This window comes from Clarias gariepinus, chromosome 26, assembly GCF_024256425.1.
Source record: "Clarias gariepinus isolate MV-2021 ecotype Netherlands chromosome 26, CGAR_prim_01v2, whole genome shotgun sequence".
NCBI lineage: Eukaryota > Metazoa > Chordata > Actinopteri > Siluriformes > Clariidae > Clarias > Clarias gariepinus.
Window position 1 is genome coordinate 15,895,751 of NC_071125.1, and position 24,539 is coordinate 15,920,289.

The 24,539-nt window shown below is 38.6% G+C and overlaps 1 protein-coding gene across 1 annotated transcript in view; it reads left to right on the forward strand.

Moving 5' to 3' along the window:
• mtrr (5-methyltetrahydrofolate-homocysteine methyltransferase reductase) overlaps positions 1-24,539 on the forward strand; it is a 45,063-nt gene that overhangs the window by 8,260 nt on the left and 12,264 nt on the right. The window contains exons 6-13 of the mRNA XM_053488380.1: positions 280-393; positions 519-672; positions 775-863; positions 2,501-2,681; positions 4,945-4,987; positions 8,610-8,799; positions 10,872-10,990; positions 24,219-24,311. Coding sequence (XP_053344355.1) covers positions 280-393; positions 519-672; positions 775-863; positions 2,501-2,681; positions 4,945-4,987; positions 8,610-8,799; positions 10,872-10,990; positions 24,219-24,311 — 983 coding nt within the window. The remainder of the gene's footprint in view (positions 1-279; positions 394-518; positions 673-774; positions 864-2,500; positions 2,682-4,944; positions 4,988-8,609; positions 8,800-10,871; positions 10,991-24,218; positions 24,312-24,539) is intronic.

Sequence of the window (24,539 nt, forward strand, 5' to 3'; positions counted from 1 at the left end):
GCCACACTAAGAACATGTTTTTGCTGAAAGGAGCACGTACAAAAAGTAAAGTAAATGAAAGTGTAAAAGTAAATCGACTTCTTATAGAAATAAAGTACAGGAGAGACTACTGACTTAATTCAGGAAATGTATGTCCTTAATATAAAGAATAGGTAAATTTGTTATGAATAAAAGGTAATACTAATATTTAAAAAATAAAATTGTAATAGTTACAAAATGGCCAAAGAACCTACACTCCAATCAGACATAACTTTACCCAAAGACTGTTTTCCCCTGTAGGAGGAGGTTCACGTCATTGCGCGAGGCTTTCACAAAGTACCGATTTCAGGAGCATCCTGTTTAACTCGAGATGATGCTGTGAAACGTGTCATTATGCTGGAGCTCAACATCCAGGTATATTTGCTTTCCTTGCTTTTAAATTAACATACAAAAACATACAGAATCCGCCATTTCCGCACTCCCGCATTTGTTCTCAAACATGCAAATGAACTTGCTCTGGTTTCTCATCATCACTACAGGATGAAAAGATTTCTTATCAGCCAGGAGATGCATTTGACCTCCTCTGTCCAAACAGAGAGACGGAAGTGGAGGATTTGCTGCACAGACTGGGGCTACATGACAAAAAGGATCATACTGTTCATCTGCAGCTGCTCCAAAACACTAAAAAGAAGGGTAACTAGTGGCATCATGATAAAGTGTGTCCATTACACATATACTGTGTCAGAATTTATCCGTTGTGTAAGAGAATAATTTTTAATGAAAATGCATCTACAGGAGCTCGAGTTCCTCCCTACATCCCAGAAAAGTGTACTCTACATTATCTCCTGACCTGGTGCTTGGAGATAAGGAGTATACCCAAAAAGGTAATAGAACACTTTTTAGAAGTTTTCGAACACTCTACTTATTTTTGTACAAAACAATGTAACATACAATAACCCAGTGATTTGATAAATAATAAGAAAAAATATTCAGTTCGATGTGATTCAGTATGACTAGGGTTGCTCCGATCAGGGTTTTTGGAGCCGATCACTTGATAATCGATCACAGAAATCAGAATCAGCTGATAGCTTTTGCAGATCTATAGGGTGTGTGTGTGTGTGTGTGTGTGTGTGTTATTGGGATCGACCGTCTAAAGAGTTCTCTTTATTGTGTTTGTTTGTTTATAACTATACTGTAGATTGTAAAAAAAACTTAAACCAATAGAATATCCCATGCTCTATAAAAAAAAAAACAAGGCTCACTCCGAAGTGCTTATCTAAAATGCGACTGTGCTACAGTACTCCCTCGTTATAACCTGCAGCACATGGAACAAGGCTGAGTCAATAAATAACCCACCAAATGCTTTTAAATACAAACACACATCACTTTGTATTTCAGGAGACAATCATGGCTACTCATTAGTAAGCAGCGAGGGCAGGTATTTCTTATGAATAGCAGAATTTCTGCATTGTTACAAGACAGTCTATTTCTCTTATCATGTAGAATGTGTGCAGCCATGCTTAATGTTGGCTCGCATGCACGGAGCAGTAAGTTAATCCCAGGTTGAGTGCGGTTCGACTTGCAAGATATAGCCGCCGCCCTCGCAGACAACATTTCATGCTCAAATTATTCACGCTGTGGTGTTCTAAACCGGCAAATAAGGTTTGTCATGTTAAAGCTTAGGGTGGCACGAAGGTTAGCACTGTCGCCTTGCACCTCCAGGGTCTGGGGTTTAATTAACGGCCAGGTTTGATTCCTGCCTCTGTGTGCAGGTAGTTTGCATGGTCTCCCCGTGCTTGGTGGGTTTTCCTCCGGGTATCCCGGTTTCTTCCCACAGTCCAAAGAAATGCAGAGTAGGCTCATAACTTGTGTATGTGTGTGCTCTGTGATGGATTGGTACCCTGTTCAGGGTGTACCCCGTCTCATGGCCTAGGTCTCCTGGATGGGCTCCAGGTCCCCGGGACCCTCTACACAGGATAGAGTGAGTGAGTGAGTGAGAGCATGCCCGCCCGCCCCCCCGCGCCATGCTTCCTTCACATGGATAAAGTACAAATCTAATTTAATGGTTTGAGAAAATTCACACGATTTAGAGCCATTTCAGTGTAACAATATATGATCCAAGAAAACATAGAACTTTTAGGAGTTGGCGGCCACACGAATGGACTGGATTTGTCTGGCACGATACCCACGCCTACTTCACTGGGATAATGGATAAAAAACACGTTCAAATGCCAATTTAGTGCAATATAAAATGTTATAATTTCTGTTTAGTTAAAATATTTAAAAGCGCAAATATATTATTTACATTTTTTAAAATGTTTGCAATTCAAATGGGACGTTATCCCCCGCAATTATTGGGAATGATCCCTCAGTGGGACTGTTTTTGTTATATCTCATGCTCTTATTATCCTTACATTTTTTAAGCTGTCACAAATGGATATTTAGCTTCTTTGCCTTACTGATTTAGACTGATAGCCTTATCAGATCAGTGTTACAATAAGTGTGTATGTGTTTGTTCCAGGCTTTTTTGCGATCTCTCGTGGACTGCACGCAGGAAACTCTGCAGAAGAGACGGCTACAGGAGTTGTGTAGCCGCGAGGGAGCTGCGGATTATGACCGGTTTGTGAGAAACGCCAACGTGTGTATACTGGACTTTCTGCGCGCTTTCCCATCCTGCACACCTCCTCTCAGCCTCCTCATCGGTCAGTTAAAGCATCATCACTGGTTTTTAAGAGTCTTCTTGTATGGGGATATAGAGTGTGTCTCCTTATCTGGAGGCTGTCAATCAGTAAATGTCATCAGCAGCTTAAAAGCAAGCGGCAGTGGAGGCTTAGTCTGTTAAAGCACTTGGTTACTGACCTGGAGATTGTGGGTTCAAGCCCCAGCATTGCCAAGCGGCGACTGTTGAGCCCTTAAGCAACGACCTTAATCCTGTTTGCTCCAGGGGTGCTGTTTCCTGGCCGACCCTGTGCCCTGACCCCAGCTTCCTAACCGGGTTATTAACGCGCAAAAAAAAATACATTACACGGTGTTGTAAGGTACATAAATACAAATAATTAAATCTTATCTTATCATTCGCGCCACTGCTTTAACTTAGAACTACTAGAGACCTTTTTGCTTTTGCACAGCTATAGGATGACACCACAAGAATCCTGCGTAATATGAACCTTCTGAGGATCTAGACCTTCTGATGGATTATAATTGTCCTCACTTTCTCCTGTCCTGTCCTTATAAACTAACTTTCGTCCGCTCCCAACCAGGGATGGCTGCGGGCCATCCATTCTGCACAAAACTCGGCACAGGTTTTATGCCGGATTCCCCTTTTTGGCACAAATTTCTTTTCCCTCTAATCGGCACTGCATACAGTGGCTGGGTGGTACGGGGTGTGGCAACCCACCGACAGCGGGGCTCGAATCCGGATCTTCAGATCCCCGAACCAACAGCCTAGAGCCTTAGTCGCCTGAGCCACCACTCCCTGTTCTGTCCTTATAACGTCCCTAATTTCTAAGGTTATTGAATTCTTCACAAGTTGTTTTTCAAATGATTAAAAACATTGGAACAAGTGCTTCCTATTCCCCAGATGTTAGATTTACTGTTTAAATAATTAAACTGTGGCTTTGAATGTCTACATTTAAAATGATTTAAAGCCTTTGTTGGGGTTGTGTATGTGAGAACAGTGTTTGTTATAGAGAAGAATAAACGCACATCAGACCAAAGAGCTGTCTATGGGAAAAGCAAGCTTTTTTTTTTTTTTTTAAAGATGGATAGAAACCCCCAGAGAGGGGGAAAAAAACTAATGTCTTCCCAGTCCAATACGTTCAGAGGGAACAGTATAATTATTTGCCAGCGTGTGTCTGTCAATCTCGTACATCCACATGTAGACAAGTCAATGTAACATCAAAAAGCATGTCCATTGGTTTGATAAAGAAGGTTTGGACCCTTTGATGATTCACTAGGTGGCAGTAAAATCACACGAAACCTAACTGGCCCTCTCACCTAAATCTCCACGACTCGAGAATAAAAATATAACACTGAGAAACAAATAATTAAAATCGTTCAGAAGGAATAAGGAATATGATGTGTAAATAGCCATTATTGTTAAATACTCTTGTATTGGAGTGTATCCTGGATGGGAAACCGGGGCACAGACAAAAACAAACACCCTATTCCCACATTTATTAATACTTACTGTATAAACATATTACTAATCATCCTGATTAGATGCTCAGTATGGAATCGTGGACCCTGGAGCTGTGAGGCAGCGATGCTCTGTATCACTGTTGCACCATATACAAGTACAGCGCAGTGAAATGATTGTCTTCACAATCCATAGCTTGTTAGGAGGCGGGGGTCAGAATGCATGATCAGTCCTGACCGTATAGTGTTCCTACAGTAGATAAAGTTAAATGACTCAAGGGCCTAACAGTAGCAGCTTGACAGTACTGAGAACTGACCTCTTGACCTCGACCTGATCAGTAGCCCAGAGCCTTAACAACATGTTAAACACAAGCAGAAGTCTAGCCTTAGGCTCATCCCGCAGTAGAAAGCAGAGCAGCCCAGATATATATGACAGTTGCTTGAAAAATCTAAAAACGAGTCGCCTTATTCAGGCAGAATGTCTGAATTCATTCAGGTACAGGAAGGTTATAGCCACTACTTGGCCAAATTAATTTAATTTCTGAAGTGCTTTACATCAATATATATGTGTAATATCTACATGTAGATTCAGTTCCTTGATGGGTAAACCATGGGCGTGAGATGGTAGAGAAACCGTCCCACATTTAATCACTTTTATAGTCAATACAAGGCACAAAGTTAGGCTCAAAGCAGACTGAAAGCGGAATTGTGTGTTAGACGCGTTTTTTCGAGGCTCCAGGTTCAACGCCTACGGTAATGCGAAATGCCCTCCATGACATTTTTTTATATGTCAGCATCTGTAACCTCATGTCCTCTTCTTTATTACAGAGCATTTACCGAAGCTGCAGCCGAGAGCGTACTCAGCCGCAAGGTAAGAAACCCGTTGCCGAACACGTAGGTGATCATAATCAACTGTATTATTTACCACGGCATTCACAGCCGTGCGCTCCATTCGACGAGGCAACCCTAAATAGGCTGAATATTTCAGTAGCAGTGGCACTGAAGAAAAGACAGGAGGCAGAGTTGGAGGTAGCAGAGATGAAGATGTTGAGGTTCTCTTTGGGAGTGACCAGGATGGATAGGATCAAGAATGAGTTGAGATTGAGGTGGTTTGGACATGTTCAGAGGAGGGATGTGTGAATATATCGGTAGAAGGATGCTGAGGTTGGAACAGCCAGGCAGGAGGATCAAAGAAAGACCAAAGAGGAGATTTATGGATGCAGTGAGAGAGGACATGAAGTTAGTTGGTGTGAGAGAAGAGGATGCAGAGGATAGGGTTAGATGGAGGCAGATGATTTGCTGTAGCGACGCCTAAAAGGGAACAGCCAAAAGACAAAGAAGATGTAAACATCTGAGATGAAGTCTGTTCTATATAAAGGGTGAAATAATAAAGCGTTCTGTATTTGGGACAAGTAAGAAATATTATGTGGCATTCTCAGAACAGGCAAGTCATTTATTCCTGTGTTCACCTGCTAGTGCCTGGAAGTTACCCACAGTAAGAGAAAATGTGAATTAACAGGCACACTTTTCAGAAGTATGTTATGCACGTCTGTCATTTTTGATATAAAACTCGATTATACATGTTTAGGATTTAGAAATCCTGGGAAACTTTAGACAGACATTTTTTAGATTTCAAAGGGTGAGTCAAAAATTATCCGCACTCCGGTTGTATTCATTCAATGTACATCATTCAACTTCTGTCTCATCATCACTTTTCCGTTCAAGCCTACTGTCTCCGCAGTCATTGCTGTGCAGGTGTGAGCGTTTTACATGGGTTGATTCGTAACTGCGGTGCCAGCAAAAATAGACGCTTCACTTGGGATTCGCTGGAAAGAAGAGCAGCGTGCAGTTAATCACTTTAAGTTTATTTTTTTTATTGGTGTTGTACCTGGTGTTGTGTTTGGATAGCTTCAAGCAAAGTCCTCTAGGGACAGTCAAAGTTTCTTAAAGAGAATCAATACTGGTGACGAGACATAGATTTGTCAGTACCAGTTTGAGTGTAAACGGCAGAGTATAGAACGGAAACATCCTCAATCCCAGAATAAGGGGAAAAAAAAAAGTTCGAAAGTCACCCCTCAGCTGGAAAATTGATGCTTCCTTCCAGTTGATGTTACAGTGAGATGCTTATTGAGTGGCGCAGTGGTAAAGCGCTCGCCCTATCATCCGGGCAGCGCTGGTTCGAACCCCGGGTGATGCTGTTTTTCTCTCACAGCCGGAGGCACAGAGAGAGCTGATTGGCCGAGCTCTCTCAGGGGGGAGGGATGAGAGGTACTTGCGCTACCACATTAATCACGGCTCTACAGCCAATCAGGGGCGTAAATTTTTTAATAAGGGAATATGAAAGCTTGTTGACCGATCAACGAAATGTATTGAAAAAAGCAAGGATCATTTCTAAAAGTTAAATAAAAGATTGTCATTTCTAAAAGTTAAATAAAAAAATAATTAAATCTACAGTTAGGGTGGGGATAATTTTTGACTCGTTTCAAAATGTATGAATTTAAAGGATCAGATGAGCCAAAAAGCAGAATGGTTTTAAACTATGTACAGTAATTATGATGCTGGGTGTGAATTTCGTGTCCCAGTGGGCACTGTGGTAATTGCTTTCAGTGACCTACAAACCAAGGGATTTTGGAAGTTCTGCAAAGGGGCACTAAGGCAACTTGGCAATCAGGTCTAAGAGCGGAGAGGTGTGTTTATTACTTCATACATGAGCAGATTATTGCATGACAAGAAGAATTTAAATGTAAAAAGTTAAGTACATTTGAATGTATCTTGTGAATTTATGACCTTCTTTGTCATTATCCAGATTATGGAAATATGTCTGACACGAGTCAGTTCTGATTTGTTGGCCTATTTCATAATTTCTGTATGTCGTGCATAAGGTGAGGTTCAGCTTGCAGTTGTTGCAGTCGTCTGCATTTTTGGTGTATCAAATATTAAAAATATTCCTGTATTCGGTTATTTCCCTCCTAGACCTGAATTCAGCTGCTTCTCTTTTCATTCCGCTGCCTAGCTGGCACTGTGTGAAGCTCATGGCCACATACATAGACCTACAACTACGCACGTACCGTATGACGCACACAGGCGGATTAGGCAGTTAAGTCTCACGACATGCAAATTGGGCCCTGCGCCAACTGTGTAAGTGTAAAGTGCTCTCAGAGAATCATAGCAGGCTTGGTGTGTGCCACAGAGGAAGCTGAAAGTGGTGGTTGGTGATTTCTTGCCAATATCTGAATCAATGATTTTAACATTATAAGAAAAAGTGCATCAAATATGATTTGACATCAACATCTGGCATTGTGGCAAGTGAAGTTCAGACCCTGTTTATTTATTATTTCCTAAGTTAGAGAATATATATTTACTGTATATCTAGAAATCAAAATAAAAATGTGTATGTGGCAACCTGGGAGAATATTTTAATTGGTGAAATCGATTAAAAAATAGGTACTGTGAAATTCTACAAACTACCAAGTTTCAATCACATGTAAAGGTAAAGTCAGGTTACTTGTTAAAGTGTGCAAGAGTATCACAGACACTTCGACAGCCTGTAGATGATCATGAACTGAACTTGGATAGAAAAAATGACTAGCAAACTAGCAAGATTTTAGACATCTTAAGGCAGTTTAAAACTGGATGCTAACCAAGTTTGATGCATGCAAAATGATACTCTAGGCAAGGTTAAAGGAAAATCTATGAAATTGTTTCCATGTCATATTCGTAAAAAACATTCATTCTGCCTCAAATGTCAGTTGTTTAAGTATGTTGTAGCGAAATTCAATTTTGGCAGATGCATCATGCCAAAGCTCCACCTTTTAATAAATTTCACGTGACGTGAGACCCATATACTCAAATCTTGCATGCAGTCATGTGTTTTTCCTATCTATTTATAATGGATAAGAATGGCATCATACAGTATAGTGTCAGAAATGACATATAAGCAAAAGTTTGAGATAATGCACAAATCAAAAAAGCAGTCTAATGTATGCCTCAGTGCTAATCTGGTAGCAATAAGCTTATCTTACTTAAACCTCTAGACACCAAACATGTCTGGTCTGATTGAAGGAAGAAGAATGTTGCATGCATTTTATTTGTGGCCCAAACATTATTTTAATATAGACCCATATTAAATGTGCATATTGACATTGTTATTTAAAGCTGTATGAATCATTCTTAAAAGGTACAATATTCCTTGGGCTTGACTTCAGCACCATTCATTCTTATCAATGCGTGTTGAGGAAGCAGCATTCCAAAAAGGGCCCGATGCGCTCATTTGTTTTCCGAGAGCCTTCACGTCTACACTAATGCTTATGATTGAGTGTAATGATGCTGCTATGGTTTTTTTTTTGCACTTCTGTCCAGCAGCAACATTAAGCTACTGAAATATTAATGTCTGGTCAGCAGGGTTCCACACAAGTAGACTGAAAGATAATGATGTACAGTGTATTGCAGGTCTGGCGGTTCTGTCCTTATAACCTTGTGTATGTATTGCGCAGCTCGAGTTTGTGCCACCCTGGAAAGGTCCACATTGTGTTCAGCGTCGTGAGGTTTCCAGCATGTGCTGAGCATCCAGAGAGGACGGGACTGTGTACGGGATGGCTAGCGGATCACGTGTCTACCATCATCGAACCGTACGGGACAAAACGGTCTTCACCAGAGAGTGCAGATAGTGCAGCCTTGCCCAAGGTTAGTGCACTAGCAAAATGGGTGAGCAGAATTCCAGTGGGATGATGTGCTAAATTCAAAGTAGGATAATTACGTAATCTAATATGAAGGATTTCAGGACATCACAGTGTCGACATGACATTACCGATTGACGGGCTTTCCTGGTTTTACAAATTAAATCTCACGAACAATAACCCTGATCATCTGACATCAATACAATAAATTATCTAACTTTGCCACTTTTTTGTTATAATATAATATACCAAATAATGCACACACTCAAAAAATCTTATTGTTCCTATAGTAACAAATAATTCAGGGACCGTTACCTAAGGCAAGCCTGCCTAGGTAGGCAGAATATTTCAGTAGCATGTAAACATCAGAGATGAAGTGTGCCCTATATAAAGGTTGAAATAATAAAGTGGTCTGTTTTTGGGACAAGTTTTAAATAACGTGATATTTCATGGTGTGTAAATGTAATATATTATGTTGTGTATGGTGAAGATTTCCATGAGGATATACACTACCTATCAAAAGTTTGGACACACCTTTTAATTTCATGTTTGTTCCTGATTTTTATCATTTTTAACCCTGTAAAACAATGCTGAAGGCGTCCAAAATGTGCAGTACTCTCCTTTAAACACTTGATATTGAGATGTGTCTGCTACTCATGCTCTGTAAAGCCTTCATAACGCTCTAAACTTTGGTGATATTCGTTAACTGGTGATGTTTGAGGCCGGGATCTCTAAATAAACTTCTCCTCTTCAGCAGAGGAAAGTTTTGGTCTTGCTTTCCTTGGATGGTCTTTATGAGAGCTTGTTTCATCAAGGTCCTTAATGGATTTTGCAAATGCACTTGGCGATACTGTTCTTACAAGAACTATTCCAGAACAGCTGACCTTGATGTCTTAAAATAAGTAGTTGTTACTTGCTTACCTAAGTCTGTTTGTATGGGTGTCATTTTAAAGTTTTGAAAAAGAAATCCAGTTTTGTTCTAGAATGTAGAACATAAATCCAAACTTGTCCAAACATTTGACTTTTTCAATTTTGAGTGAGGATAGAGAGAAAATACAGGTAGTCCCCGATCATTTCATGGGAAGATGAGATGAGGAAATAAATTATAATCTAGTTATTGTATTGTAATATTTAGTCATTTTTAATAAAGCAAAAGGAACATTTCAAGTTTTGAATTTCTGCAGATACAAATGGACTGCGGTTCTACTTTCGGTTCAATCATGGAAGTAGCTCACTTGCAGACACTGCCATGCACGAGATTCCAATATGTACAATATTTTCAGTGTGTAAGTGAATGTATAAAATGTCCGGTATATTATATATATATCTGGTGTGTGCATGTCAGGGTGCGGGAGAAGTGAATTGGCCTCACCGAGTTCACAGTCCAATACAGTGGAAAACTGTTCCTGAAACAAAACTCATTCGTAAGTCGGGGACTACCTGTAGTGGTAGTTTGCACAGCTTAGTGGTATAGCGGTCAAAACTCTTGGGCTATTTTTTCATTAATCCTTTTATTCGTTAAAAGTTCTGGAAAGGTAACAGCCAATGAGATATCAATCAACGCCTTGTCAGGCTGGGCAAAGTTGAGCAAGCAGTGTAACCAGATTACTGTAACTGGGCTACTTTTATTCTCCTTGGCATGAAAAATATATATTTGGCAGGTAAAACTAGGCTATTTTTAGTGAAAGCATGTATGTGGATAAATATTTGTGCTATACTCTCTAGTGGGTCCATTACACTATAGTTATTGTTGTTTTTCTATTTGCTTAAACTATTTGGGTTTCATTAATTTGGCCCACATAACTAATTTGTTGGAATTCTGGCACTAGAAAAAAAAAAGTTTACCATGAATTATTAACACTTTCTCACCATGAATAAATAATGATTAATGGATTGTTCATTGCTAATGCGGGTTAAGAGAAGGGTATGAAATTTTCCTCCCCAGTGCCTGCATACTGTACTATCATACTGTTGGAAAGATGAGATGAGGAAATAAATTATAATCCAGTTATGTTGTATTGCAGTCATTTCAAATTAAGCAAAACCTCTCATCATTACTTTTTTTTTTTTCTTTCTTAGGTCCATGTGTCTCCTCGTGTAAACAACATCTTCCACTTGCCTTCTGACCCCACAGTTCCCATGGTGATGGTAGGACCAGGATCAGGTGTTGCACCCTTCATAGGCTTCCTTCAGCAAAGGTACAGCTTTCTCCAATCTCCATTGTCATCATAAGAACTCTGACAAACATTAGCAAGAAGGGTTTTTACAGCAGTTACAGTCTTTTGTTACAAACCTTAACAAATGAGCAAACTATTGTAATATGTTTAGTATAGTATAAAATCTGAACTGGCGAATAAGCCAACGACTGATCAATCTCGAGGAACTGACAGTTGTGTAGATGGTCTAAAATTCTCTCACTGTAAGCGTCCCTGGGATAGGTTTGGGATTCTCTCCAACTATGACCAGGATAAGGTCATGAAGGAAAAATAAATATATAAATTTATATATGAGGAAAACATTGTTTCAAAAAGATCTTAAATATTAATCAGAGCATGAAGAGAGAGTTTGCACTCTGGTAAATGCCTTCTTGGAGCATTTTATCATGTTGGTCAGACATGTCTGTCTCTACAATGATGGATAGGAAAGAGGGGGAAAAGAAGGCCAGGCTAGAAGTGTTAAATGTATTACATTTCCATCACAATAATTGTGTTTTACGATGTTATCACAAAATTTAATTACCCTGTTGGAGTGACGGATTTGTCTGCCATGATTATGAACATTTTTCTGGATCATCAAACTGGTGAACTGAATGTAGGAATGTCACTGAAACCTTTAGAGACGGGGAGGAAATGGTAGATGATTGGTGAGAAAAAAGAACCTTTTGAAGATGGCTGACCTTCCACATGGGACTGATCTAGTCCGTTCTTTTAGGATAAAACCAGTGCTCTTAATCAGTGAAAATCTTTTTTTAAACTAGTTAATTACAGTCATAGTCTGTGATTAATTATGAGTAATCACAATTTTACAATACTCAGATATACTTGTATTATAAACATGCAATGTTGGAATAAAGAAATGCATGATAAGCCGGTTAGAGGGAACAGATTATGCAGTTTTATAATATCTTAAACATTAACATTTAACAAATGTCAAGTCTATGGGGTGTGGCAACCCACCAACGGCGAGGCTCGAACCCGGATCTTCAGATCCAAAAATCAATAACCCAGAGCCTTAACCGCTTGAGCCACCACTCACACATCTTACATGCAATGAATTCTTGTGAAAGTAGTTCCCTTTAAAGGTAGCGCAAGCATACAACTTTGGTTTAATCCAGACCTCTATTTAGAAGCTTTTTTATAATGAAACATGTTGTTCAGGACACCTGGTGATGCTTCCTCAGTCATCTTTTTAAACGTGGCATTATAACACACAGCCGAGTAACCGCGCTGCGATTATGGGAAGCCATTAGGGTCACGCGTTAATATTGACGGTCTCATATGAATCATAAGGGTTGAGACCATATTCAGTATTGTCACCAAACTTATAAAAGATCCTTTAAAGTATCATATTATCCCATACTAGTAATGATTAACTAAGCCATCACACTTGGAGTAAAATTATGATTTTACTGAACAAGATAATGACTATCATTGGCTTGACTTGTGTTTTTTCCACAAAATAACACACTGAATTTCAAAAGGTGCAATTAAACCATCTGTCAGTCTGTCTGTCTGTTTCTTTCTCTCACTTAATTGTTGCTCATGTGAAAAAAGAAAAGTCTGGTTCATGTTTCATTAAACAAGCTAGGTAAAAGTGACCATAGACACTGAGTCTGATAGCTGCATATCCTCAGCGAGGACGATTTATGTGTCATGCTTCACAAATGACTCTCTGATTTTATATAAACTGAGCTGCCCGTGTCATTTGGATGAAACAAATGTAACACACTGCTGATCACCGGAGTAAATCTCTAACCATACACACACTATACTACCTGTCAGAAAACTGTCACCGCCTTTGTGGGATAAAAATAAGTAATTGTGTGTGAGAGAGAGAGAAAGAGGAATGACGTAAAAAAGTGTGTGTGATTGTGGTTAACACCTTTGTGGAAAACAACATTAAATCTGATGAATGGGGAATGATGATATCTGAAACACACGGACATAAAACATCAAAGCTATGGTAGTTTCTAATATTTGGCAAATAGCATGTATTGGTAGCCATTCTTGTGATGCATAATAATAATAATAATGATAATAATAATAATAGATTTATACATTTGCTGGAAACAGTAAGTGCCAAATTTACATTCAGGAAAGAAGTGCAGACTTTTGTACTTGCATAATTAATGTTAAAACATATTTTAATAATATGAATATAAGAACCCAAGCCGAGGTATTTTGAATTGAATATAACATTATTATAAATGTAAAGATTGCCTTTAATATTTGGATGCAGTTGAATCCTATGCAGGCAACCAGTACTTGAAGTTTCCTTCTTTGAGATGCTTAGCCAGGCCTTTACTGCAGCTGCCTTCAGCTGCTGCTTGTTTGTGGATCTTTCTGCCTTCAGTCTGGTTCAATAAGCAAAAGCATTCTCTATTGGGCTGAGAGCAGGTGACTGACTTGGCCAGTATAATATCCCATTTCTTCGCCTTGAGAAATTCTTTGGGAGCTCTTTGGTAACCGTATGCTTTGGGTCATTATCTTTCTGTAATATTAGATGGCATCCTACTAGTTTTGGATGAATTTGATATCCTTGATATTAAGAATTACTCCTGCTATCAGCAGTCAGGTTATCAATATACACCAGTGACCTGGTTCTATTGGCAGCGTTACACCCTCATGCCATAACACTGCCTCCACCTTGTTTGACAGATGATGTGGTATGCTTTGGATCATGAGCTTTTTTTTTCCTCTCACTTTTCTCTGTCCATCATTCTGGTACAAGTAAATCTGTCAAAGTTTTCAGAAAAACATCTAATATTGCCTTTCTGATCTTGAGAGTTATCAGTGTTTGTAAAGCATTTGTATTTACTTCATAAAGCCATCTCTTGACTGTAGCCTTTACCAGCAACATGTCAGCCATTTATGAGCCCCCAAAATGGGTATACGTGTGTATATAATAAAGACTTTCTGTAATTCCCGAATGGTAACGCTACACTTTTGTCAAACCCCATAAATTAAAGCTGAAACAAATGCATACCTTCTTTGTTCCAAAGTTTATGGACTTGATGGTGATAGGCTGCAAAAAGTGCCTAAAGATACTTAAAAAGAACTTAAAAATCGGCGGTTTGTGCAACAACCTCAGCACCAACCTCATTTCCCCTCTCATCTGTTCCAACCACTCAGCATCACCAGTATACAAATCACCGGCTTGATCATCTGTCATCATCTGCACCCGTTTCTCACAGGTTCATTCCTCAAATTAGATCGTTTTTATGCTTAAATGATTTAGCGGTCTTTATAAAACTTCTATCTCATTGAAAGTAAAATATGAAGAAATAAGGATGTATAGAAGCAGAAGAAATGTACAGTATATAGATGCATTTTCATCCTACCTTGCACCTGCTGAGGCATAGTGAATTCTGTCATGACTAGTGCTGTGTGAAAAAGTGCATTCCATGCCACTGGTTCTACTCCACTTTCCACTCCCACACGCTTAGCTTCAGGTCAGATCAGCAGCGCGTGCCAGCTCATAGAGGCTTATTATCCAGATTCACATTTGGATGCCAATGAAGCTGGGTTTTACAGGGCAGTTTAACTTACTGGGTTGTTAAACCTTTCCTTTTGCCGTATATGTAACATTCTCAATCTAAGGAGAGCAGGTCATTGGGGAAAGACGAAGACTTTGTTGATGGATAAGGGCTTCCATGCAGTACGTTGTCTGTTTCAGAGACAGTGATTTAAGCTGAGCTGCACCATCATCCACATAAGGGCCCTTAAAACAAATACTTAGTTTATGATCTGTTTGTCATCACAGTGTAACACAACATAGCTTATGTGTAATTGTTAAAGGGAATTCTTTTTATTCATTTTAGAAGCTGAGATGGGTCGCCTTTTTGTCAATTTTTTTTTGTCATATTTCCCCTTTTTTTGTCCAATTTCTAAGCCTTTCCAGTAGTATGACCGTGTGTAAGGTGATCCCCCTCCTCTGGCTTGTTGCTCAGCTCTGCTCAAATCTACTCAGCTCATAGACCCTGAAATGGCACATTTGGAGGAGGATTGAAGCAGAGGGTGTTATCGGAAAGTGCATTATCGGGAGGGGATTTCAGCTAGAGCATTAATAGACACATGGCGGGGACGGGACGGGTTTAAGACCCATGTTAAGAAATAATAAAATAAGGGACCTTCAAATGATGAGCAGTTTGACATTCTTTTCTGTTATTTATCAGCATATAACTGCAGTAATATCCTAAATCATTTAGCAAAATATGGAATATTTCATATTACTTATCAAGTAGTATAACAGTTTAATAGTTGTGCAAACTCCTAGCAGATAATAAATCATTAATAAATATCAAACACATGATCGGCATCTATGGATGAGGGGGAAAATACTCTTCTTATGTAATATCTGAAAAAATCCACCAGGAAATAGTTACGAAAGAGTTCAGAAGTGTTTATAAGTAATGTATAATCATTTCCTTTTACCAACTTATCTGATCATAACAGTCCAAAAACATTATCACTCTAATTAATATCTCTACATTTAATACTGGTCCAGACTAAAAGTTACTTATCTTTAGGATTAAGAGCTTTATTCTTCAGGTACACTTACCTTTAATGCTAAGGCCCTCATTTATCATCTCATTAAGCTCTTGATAAACATAAAAAAGATTAAGCTTTCCCTATTTAGTTGCTTTTCTGTTTTATTTTGTTTGGATTAAGGTGATTAAAGCTTTAATAAGATTCTAAAACCTTTCACTTGACACTTTTTACAATTGTGTAGATAATGCAAAGTTAAATGCCTTTTCTAAGGTGATGTCATCATAGAAAAAAAATATGTATAAAAAATTATTTTATAATATAATACATATTATAATAATAGCATTGTTAATATATTCTTACTATAAAATATTAATTAACTTATAAATTGTCTTTGTTTTTTGTATATTGTTTTTCTAATTCATTTTCTATAGGTATACAGGGGTACAGCTTTCTAAGGAAATAGGCTGCTGTATTGTTCTACTCGTTTTCATGCATTTTAGCAATTTTCTTTTCGATTCCACTTGTTCCTTTTAAGGAGTGGTGTTAAACTCAAAATCTGCCCCCAGAGACGCCTAAAGAAACAATCTAGACCTATACATTTTTTTTTCTTATTTATCATACTCTGTCGACTGACACTAATAACCCAGGCTCTGAAATTAGAAACTGTTTATAGATGAAAAATGTTTCTATGGGATGAAGAAGGGCTAAGATACTATAAGCTGTTAGTGTATGCTCTATTAGGTAATACTTAGATGATTAGATTAAAAGTTTTTAATTTAATTTTTTTAAGTTGTTTAGCCGAATTTATTTGGATGCCAGGTATAATAATAGAAAACAGGATTAGCCAACTGGAATGATACGTTTTCTTTTTCCTGTGGAAGGTACTAGTCCGACAGCTGAGCCCGTGAAGTAACCTGCTGGAGTTTAATGCAAAACAAACATCGCCCAGCAGTTATAATAAAAGATGTATATTTTTCTCCTATTATGAATGTTATGCCATAGTTTTTAGTGAACCTAGAGGTACATTTTATCATCATGGAAAGAATAGGAAGGGGACTGATTTCATGAATCGTTCAGTGATTGTTTGAGAGAGGAGGCTTTTGTTTTGCAGGATTATGTGTGTATACTGTATGTGTGTACATTTTAAAATTGGGGCCAGATTTTTTTAACTCCTTTGGTAGGAAATCAAGAGGATGACGTTTTGTGGGGATGTGTGAAAAATTGTGTGATCTGGCGAGAACCAGAGGTAGTTTTTTGCTAATTTACTGTCTCTACACTCTTGAATCCTATTTATCATCAGCGAAGCAGGTTTAAGGCTGGTATTGAAGGGGTTAATTATTTCTGACCAACATGATTTTCCAGGCTAGTAGAGATTTTCGAGCTGTTCAACATGGTGTGTCTTGTTTCCTGATCAGACCAAAAATGAGAGAGCTAGGGCCGCAGGAGCAACGGGGTTCGCCTCATAACTCAAAAATGATGAATTTGTTCTTTTACAAGTATGTTTTTTCTCCCCATTGTGCTTAGATGACCTAGCAAAACATTTTGATATACAGTAAGTGTTGTGTGTGTGTGTGTGTGTGTGCAAAATTGAGGAAGATATGACTCTATTTTAAACTTAAAAGACATGATTTTTTTTTTTTTTTAACTGCCAGGTTAATTCTTTAGAAAGGTGAGGTAAAGTTTTCTAGCATGGGGATAAGGGATTGGGTGACTTCCTGGCCACAAACCCTCCATATGTACGACCAACAGTAAAGGTGCTTTACTTTTTCTCCTGACATCTACCTGAAATGAAAGACTCACGTTTACCAATTTAATTGTATCAGAATTGTATTTTATAACTTAGGAAATTCTAGAAATTGATTTTTGGTAAACCTGTAAAATACACCTTGTGCTTCTGAATTGATTTTAGATATGAATGTGTCTTCCGTCAAGTACAGCACCCCAATCAAACCAGCTACGGGAGAAACCGTGCCCATATATCCGGCGGTTTACGGTATAACAGTGCTTCAGATAGAGAAGAGACTCCCACTTGTCAGCTTTAATTAATGTGAGAGATGAGCTTGTGTGCTCTGTACAATGCTGGCCGCTGCACCAAGGATCTGTAGTGAACCCTGTACAATGTTCTGCGAGTCAGTATTATTTTCCCCCAAGTTCACGCAGGCCAAATGAGAAAGCGCTGTAGGCCAGGTTTGGCCCGCTGGCCTTATTTGCCTTAGAGGGAGCAGCCACTGCACATCAGTTCTTATGATCGCCTTTACCCAATGATAATATCTTAATAGCAGTGTTTTCCCAAGATAGCATTGGCCCATCCACAGGTCAAAAGGGGTCACGAGTTGAACATTTCCAGAAGATTTTGGAGCGACGTGGTAGAACTTTTGGACAAACAATGTTCATCTCTCCAGTACAGTACATCTCTAAGCCACTAAGCTGCATAGAATTTATATACAGTACAGTATGATTAAAGGTGAAGTTTCCAGACTTTTCGAAATATCCTCCGTAACCAGGAACCTGGAAAGACAGTTTAGCCAAATGCCTGCTGTCCGTCCGACACTAAATTTGTCTCTCCAACTGTGAATTCTGCCCTGTTTAAAGGTTATTAGGTTCAGATTTGTCCCCAAAAAAACAGTCACGGAACAGTTTGATGCTTATTGTCTGTAAAAGATACTGTTTACAGCAGGGCAAAAAAAAGACTAAAGCACTCTCTTTAGCAGTAAAACAGCATGAGACACTTCAATCTTCCCGACCATCAATTGACGGCTGGAAGTGTTGCGTTGGAGACACATTGTGCAGCTCAGGATGGCAAGAAGTGAATGAAAAGAAAGAGAAAATGAAATGAAAAGGTCAACACACCAAAATGTATGTGGCTCGGTGGATCAGTGAGACGTGTCAGGAAACAAAAGGTAAAACTAAGCAAAAAAGAGACCTGACCTAAAGATCCAATTATTCTCGAAACCTTATAATGCAACACAGCATGTAGTGTCCATGCCTTCCACCCAAGAGGTTCAATAATAACCACAGTTCACTGTGAATTGGGGCACTCCTATACTAGAGTGAGAGGGTGGACGTGATTAGGTATTAAAAAGTGGCCAGAGGACACTTAAACAATTTGTGATTTTGAGAACTTTGTTACATTAATGCATCAAGTGCGTAGTTTAGGATCTATCCACATTTGACAAATGATGGGAAAACATATGTGATGCAGTTATGTTGCCTTTGTATTTTAAATGATGTGCTCCATAGGCTGAAGATGGGAAGACACTACAAGTATAATTAAGTTGTATAATTTGGGACATGTCCACAATCTACAGATGAAGTTGAAATATTAGTGATTTAATAATTATTTCATGGCCGGTCTAGTGAGTAATTCGCGAATTCTAGCCTAGCAGAATCCTGTTAGTCTATTAATTATTTATTAATTTTTTAATCTTATAATGTGATGGGGAGAACACTGCAGCTGAGATGTTTGCCAAGACTTTGGTGTCTTTTTGTTGAGCTTGCAAACGCAATGTACTTAATCGAAAAACTTTTATCAGGAAAGAAAAGTTAACCAGTTATTCCCTCACTAGAAATGTATACAGTTCTGTAGAAAAGTACTTGCCCCCTGACATTTTCAAACAAATGTTAATATTGCATAAAGATAATCCGAGTAAACCCAAAATGCAGTTTTAAAAAAGATGATTAGGCTGTCCAAACCTGCCCAGCCCTATGTGAAAATGTAATTACCCTCCCCCTTAATAAATCATAAGTAAACTGTGGTTAACAACTTTTTTTTTTTTTTTTTTGGAAAGTTGAGTTAAATTTCACTTGTCACACCTTGGCCCCATTACTGCCAGACCTGTTGAATCAAGAAAACACTTAACCAGAACCTGTTTGACAAAGTGAAGTATGCTAAAAGAGCTAAAAAAAAACATGATTTGAAGAAATTAAAAAAAAGATAAAGCATTTAACTGGCTGTTTAAGCAGGCACAGTCTCGTTTATTCGTTATTTCTGGATAACCAACTTTACTTGCCTTATTGAGGTGCTAACTAATGGATTTGTCCTGCCCTCACAGTAAATATGGAGCAATTTGGTAATGATCCATTGTGTTTTTGTAATTAATTGATCATGTAGTCAGGCCATGTCTAAGTCTTATATGACCATTTATTCTCTGGATGATGGCCAGTCTCTGGTAAAGGTGTTTTATTTGGCATTTATAAGAAATAGTGTGTGTTGTCTGGGGATATAGCTATAATGATCTATATACTGCGTATGGATTGGTTTAGGACACATCCATAGAGTTTGAGACAGATTGTCAAATCAAGCATATCAGAAAAAAAAATTACTGAAAAGAACTCATTCTGTGCTACTTAATGCTGATTTTTCAGTGTAGGAAAGAACATGGAATGTTTAGGGTGAACCTGCATTTACTTTAAAGTCAGACGAGTCATGTGACCGACTGCTATAGCATCAGCCTAGACCTGTGAAAATACAGTTAGAATTTCAAATTGCATCAAAGTGCTCCCATCTCTTAGGAGGTAGAAAATTTGTTAGCATGCAGAGCAGATATCTCCTCTAGAGAAGTAAAGAGGGACGATGATCGTGATATCGTGATGCACAGGAAAAAGGTAATGCGTGGGTGTGATGGCTCTTCTCCCTGTTGTGACCTTGAGTTGTGTCGTTTGTCTGACTTTCTTTCTAAGAGGTCCGTGACATCCGTCTCCCGAGTTGCTGAAGACTTGATTTGTATTCAGCATGAAGCTGGTCCAGTCTGCATTATTTTGTGTTGAAACAGAATCCTTTTTTTTTTTTTTGCTATGAATCCCAATGGCAGCGTAAATCCACAGTAAAGCTGGGTTATTGAAGGCCGCTTCGTGATCAGATGCTAAGATCAACACTTTTTCAGCAAGAAACCTTAGGTCATACCCGGTTTCTGTGATTAGGTTGTGTGGGTATTGACATTATCAAGTGGAACCTGCACAATTTCCTCATAATAAATTAGGAGAGAAAAAAAAAATGCTTAAATTTGGCCTATTTATTTCCCAAGGCGGGGAGAGGGGGGGGGATGGGTTAGGAACCCACATTCCCTATTCTACTTTTTCCATTTTTGTACTGGCTGTGTGTAAACAATAAGCCAAATAGATTCCCACTATAGTGACCTTCGATTATCTGTGGAGAATATGCATTATCTCTGGAGTATTAACACACAACTTTTGAAAGAAATGCTAAAGTATGGGACCTTTAATGACAGCATTTCGTATGTTCTTCATCATTGATGCTGCCAGTTTTTTTTGTCACATTTCCATCGAATGTTTTTGGTGAGACAAACATAATAGGTTTAATCCCTTTTTTTACATTTTGCACGAGTAACTGTTATTGTCGATTTCCCACTTCTTGGCTTGTTCTCCTTCCTCCCAAAAGCATGCATGTAGATAAATTGGTTATGCTATTGTCTCCGCTGTTGACCAAGACGTTTCCGTATGTGAGTGAGTATGTGATTGTATGTATGCATCGTGCTATGTAGTTGTCCTATCTGAGGCGTGTTCCCACCCTGGCCCAGTGTTCCAGGGTAGGCTTTGGAACCGCAAACACGCTGACCAGATGAAGCAATTACCAAAATAATGAATGACTCAGTACTTGTTATGCATTATCATCCTTGATGTTATCAACCAAGGACACATAGTTTTCTACTTATAATCGTAAACCATATTAGAATCTTATCTGTCTTCATTGCTGGAATAATAGTATTCAAGTGGACTCTGACTTTCTGCCCCTGCTGTAGATATGCCAGCTCAGCTCAGCAGTCTCCTGGTACTTAGACCTGGATGCAGTGGGTCACTAATGGCAGCATATGCAATGAAGCAGCACAGATTGCTTTTACTTTGAAGAGCAATCCTGTGCTTTTCTCCCCTCCCCATCAGTCAGTCCTGTCCTGATTTGGTTCATTACTTTTCTAATTGTAATTAGACTGAGCCGTCTGTGCATGCAGCTGACGCTTGGTTCATAACAATGTGTTTAATTCAACCTGCATTAGCATTGCTGTGAGGCATGCAACAGACATTGACTGCTAATCAATTACACAATCTATCTGTAGGTTCTTTGTGGCCACGTGCATATTTTGACACTATTGGGAAAAGGGCATCGTTTAGAGGAGACGGTGTCATAATTTTATCCTCAAGGCAAGAGTTCCATTAAACACTGAAATATAAACTTAATGTGGATAGAAGTGAAATGTAATTAACATGTTGGTTTACTATGACGAACGTGACAAGGTATTTAGAGTTCCTTATGATTCTTATGATGATACGGTGGTGTAAGTCTTGGTTAATCTGTTTAATAGGTAAATATTAACCATGTAAATATCTGAACTGTCCATCCTATATATATTTTTCTTCTTATTATTATTATTATACTACAGTAATGTAGGATGGTTCATCAGTTTCATTACTGATCAGTAAAGTCTGTGAGAGCGCCTCTCTCCTACGCTTGTGGACTTTCATCCACTTGCTCCTGGACTTTGGTGTATTAAGTGTCAGCGATTGACTTGCCATTTCACACGTAATGAAGCATCTAACCAATCGTGAATGAGACTGAATTCCTATAACTAATCATAAGGCAGAAGGCACGAGTGTGGTGACTGGGGATGGTTCCTCTTCACCATGAAGACAGTCTTGGACTCGGCTGATACAGACAGCTGTTGTATGATGACTTTTGACTGTATTGATCGTCCATGTAAACATTTGCAGTTGCATTTCTAATCAGGATGATTTCAATTGGATTAAAGAAATATGCATCCCATATTAAATATAATGCGTGAAAAACAAAAGACGTCACATCCATGAGCTGCTTACTCTATACTTCGATCAGCTGTAACGTTTGCCCTTGTCACAGTAGCTACTGAAGTTTTTTTTTTTTTTTTTTTTGCGGGATCGAAGAAGAATAGATTCGGTTATAAATGGCCACATTGACTCCCAAATATATATGTTTTAATTATAATTTTTGAATTTATATGCATTTGCATTTGAGGTTGTAAGATGGCGATCTCTAGGCTAGTCACATGGTGCAGCATTCTGCGTAGTAGTAAGAGCAAATTATTCGCTAAATTTGTTTAGAACTGTACGAATAAACAAAAATATATCATGATATCTATATATGTTATAATATCATGAATATCGCGTTACAATGGCATCTGGAAGTGGGTGGGATATATAGGGCAGCAAGTGAACCTTTTTATTAATTTTTTTTAAGTTGATTTTCTGGAAGCAGGAAAAATGAGGATAAAGATGAAATTGTTATGGCAAAATAGGGATGTGCATTGAGTTGTCAGCGAGCTCTTGTCTGGGAATCAAGGAGTGGTTTGAATTTAAGCTACCGTGCCTTCAACCGCCTTCTTAGGCAACTAATATGATGTGGTCTTATATTATGTTACAGAAGCAGTACAGCGCATCTAAAGGATCGTTCTCAGCTCAGCCAGTGAAAAAGGCTTCTTGTACATTTCCACTTAACTTAGAAGCAGTGTTCCAGCCAGCATTAAGAATTTAATAAGGTTGTCTTATATCGTGTACTTTTATACTGTGGGAAATTGGTGAGTTTATTTATACCGGCAATGTTTTCTTAAGCGATCCAGAAATTAAGTGTGAAATGAATTTTTATTTTATTTATTTTTTTAAACTTGGCAATCATAATTACCTCTCAAGCGAAAAAAGTGACACAAAACGAAGAAAAGTGTTCAAGTGGCACAAAAACATGATCTGCCACATGGTGATCTGTTATTTTTCTCTAATACTCCAATTTCTGACATTGCTGTGTGTCAAGTACACAGTATATTGCGCGCGGTGCACAATCCGACACGCATACTAAACAGAAAATCATTAACTTCAGTGTCTAATATCACAAAAATCTGAGCGCGGCGCTGCGTCGTGTTGCCTTCGGATGTCCTGACCCAACTTTTATCTACTCAAAGCCATCAGGCACCAGCAGGTGTGTGAACAGATAGTGCCTGCTGCTTTTGTGCCACCTCAGTGAAAGGCATTCTGGGAAAGGTGCCAGACCTTCTGGAGAACTCATTCTTAAAGATGCCTTCTGGTCTTACTTCATTCCCAGTCCTGTTCAGCAGTTAAATGCCCTTAAACTGTAGAGCGATTGGAGCGAAATGAAACACAAGTATGCCAGGTGGGGTATGCATGGAGGACATTAAGTGAAAGGCAGTATGGGATGCATATTAAATTACAATTGCAATTCAGTATCGGAGTGTTTAACAGGCTTAATAACATGTCAGAATGTTTTATCGGGAGAAGCTGAGCAGAAAAGTAATAATTTTGGACAGCTTTTGTGCTCCTGAGATGGATCAGTACAAATTAGGAGGCAGTAAAAGAAATTTGTTTCTAACAGCCCCAATTTTAGATAAATGGCTTTTGTCTTCGTCCAATAAACCGGTCGCATAGTTCAGTTCACCGAAAGAAGAGGAAGGTCTGAAAATATGTGGTATAAAAATATATCTGCACATGCTTAACTATAAAATTACAATATTAATCTTACATTGTGCTCTAAGCTCATTAAGTTAAAAACCATGTGCATTACAGATGGTGGTGGAAAAGATGGTGAAAACCCCATAAGGTGTTCCTTTTGAACCGGAATTGTGATTACTCATGCATATATATATATATATTTTTTTTTTTTGGAGCTTACATTATTATTATTATTATTATTATTATTGCTGATGTAATTTTGCATTAACAGGGAAAAGGAGCGAGAGGGAAATCAGGACAGCACTTTTTGTGAGACTTGGCTCTTCTTCGGCTGCAGGCATAAAGACAAAGACTTCATTTTTAAGTGGGTGCTCACACACACACACACACACACACACACACACACACACACACACACATATACCATACAAGGACAAACTCGAAGAGACTTTAAATGCTTTTTACTTACACACACACACACACACACACACACACACACACACACACACACACATGCACACACATTAAAGGCAGAGACCGTATTTTCATGATGTATGCATAAATGTTGAAAAATATGTACGTCATTGCTGTA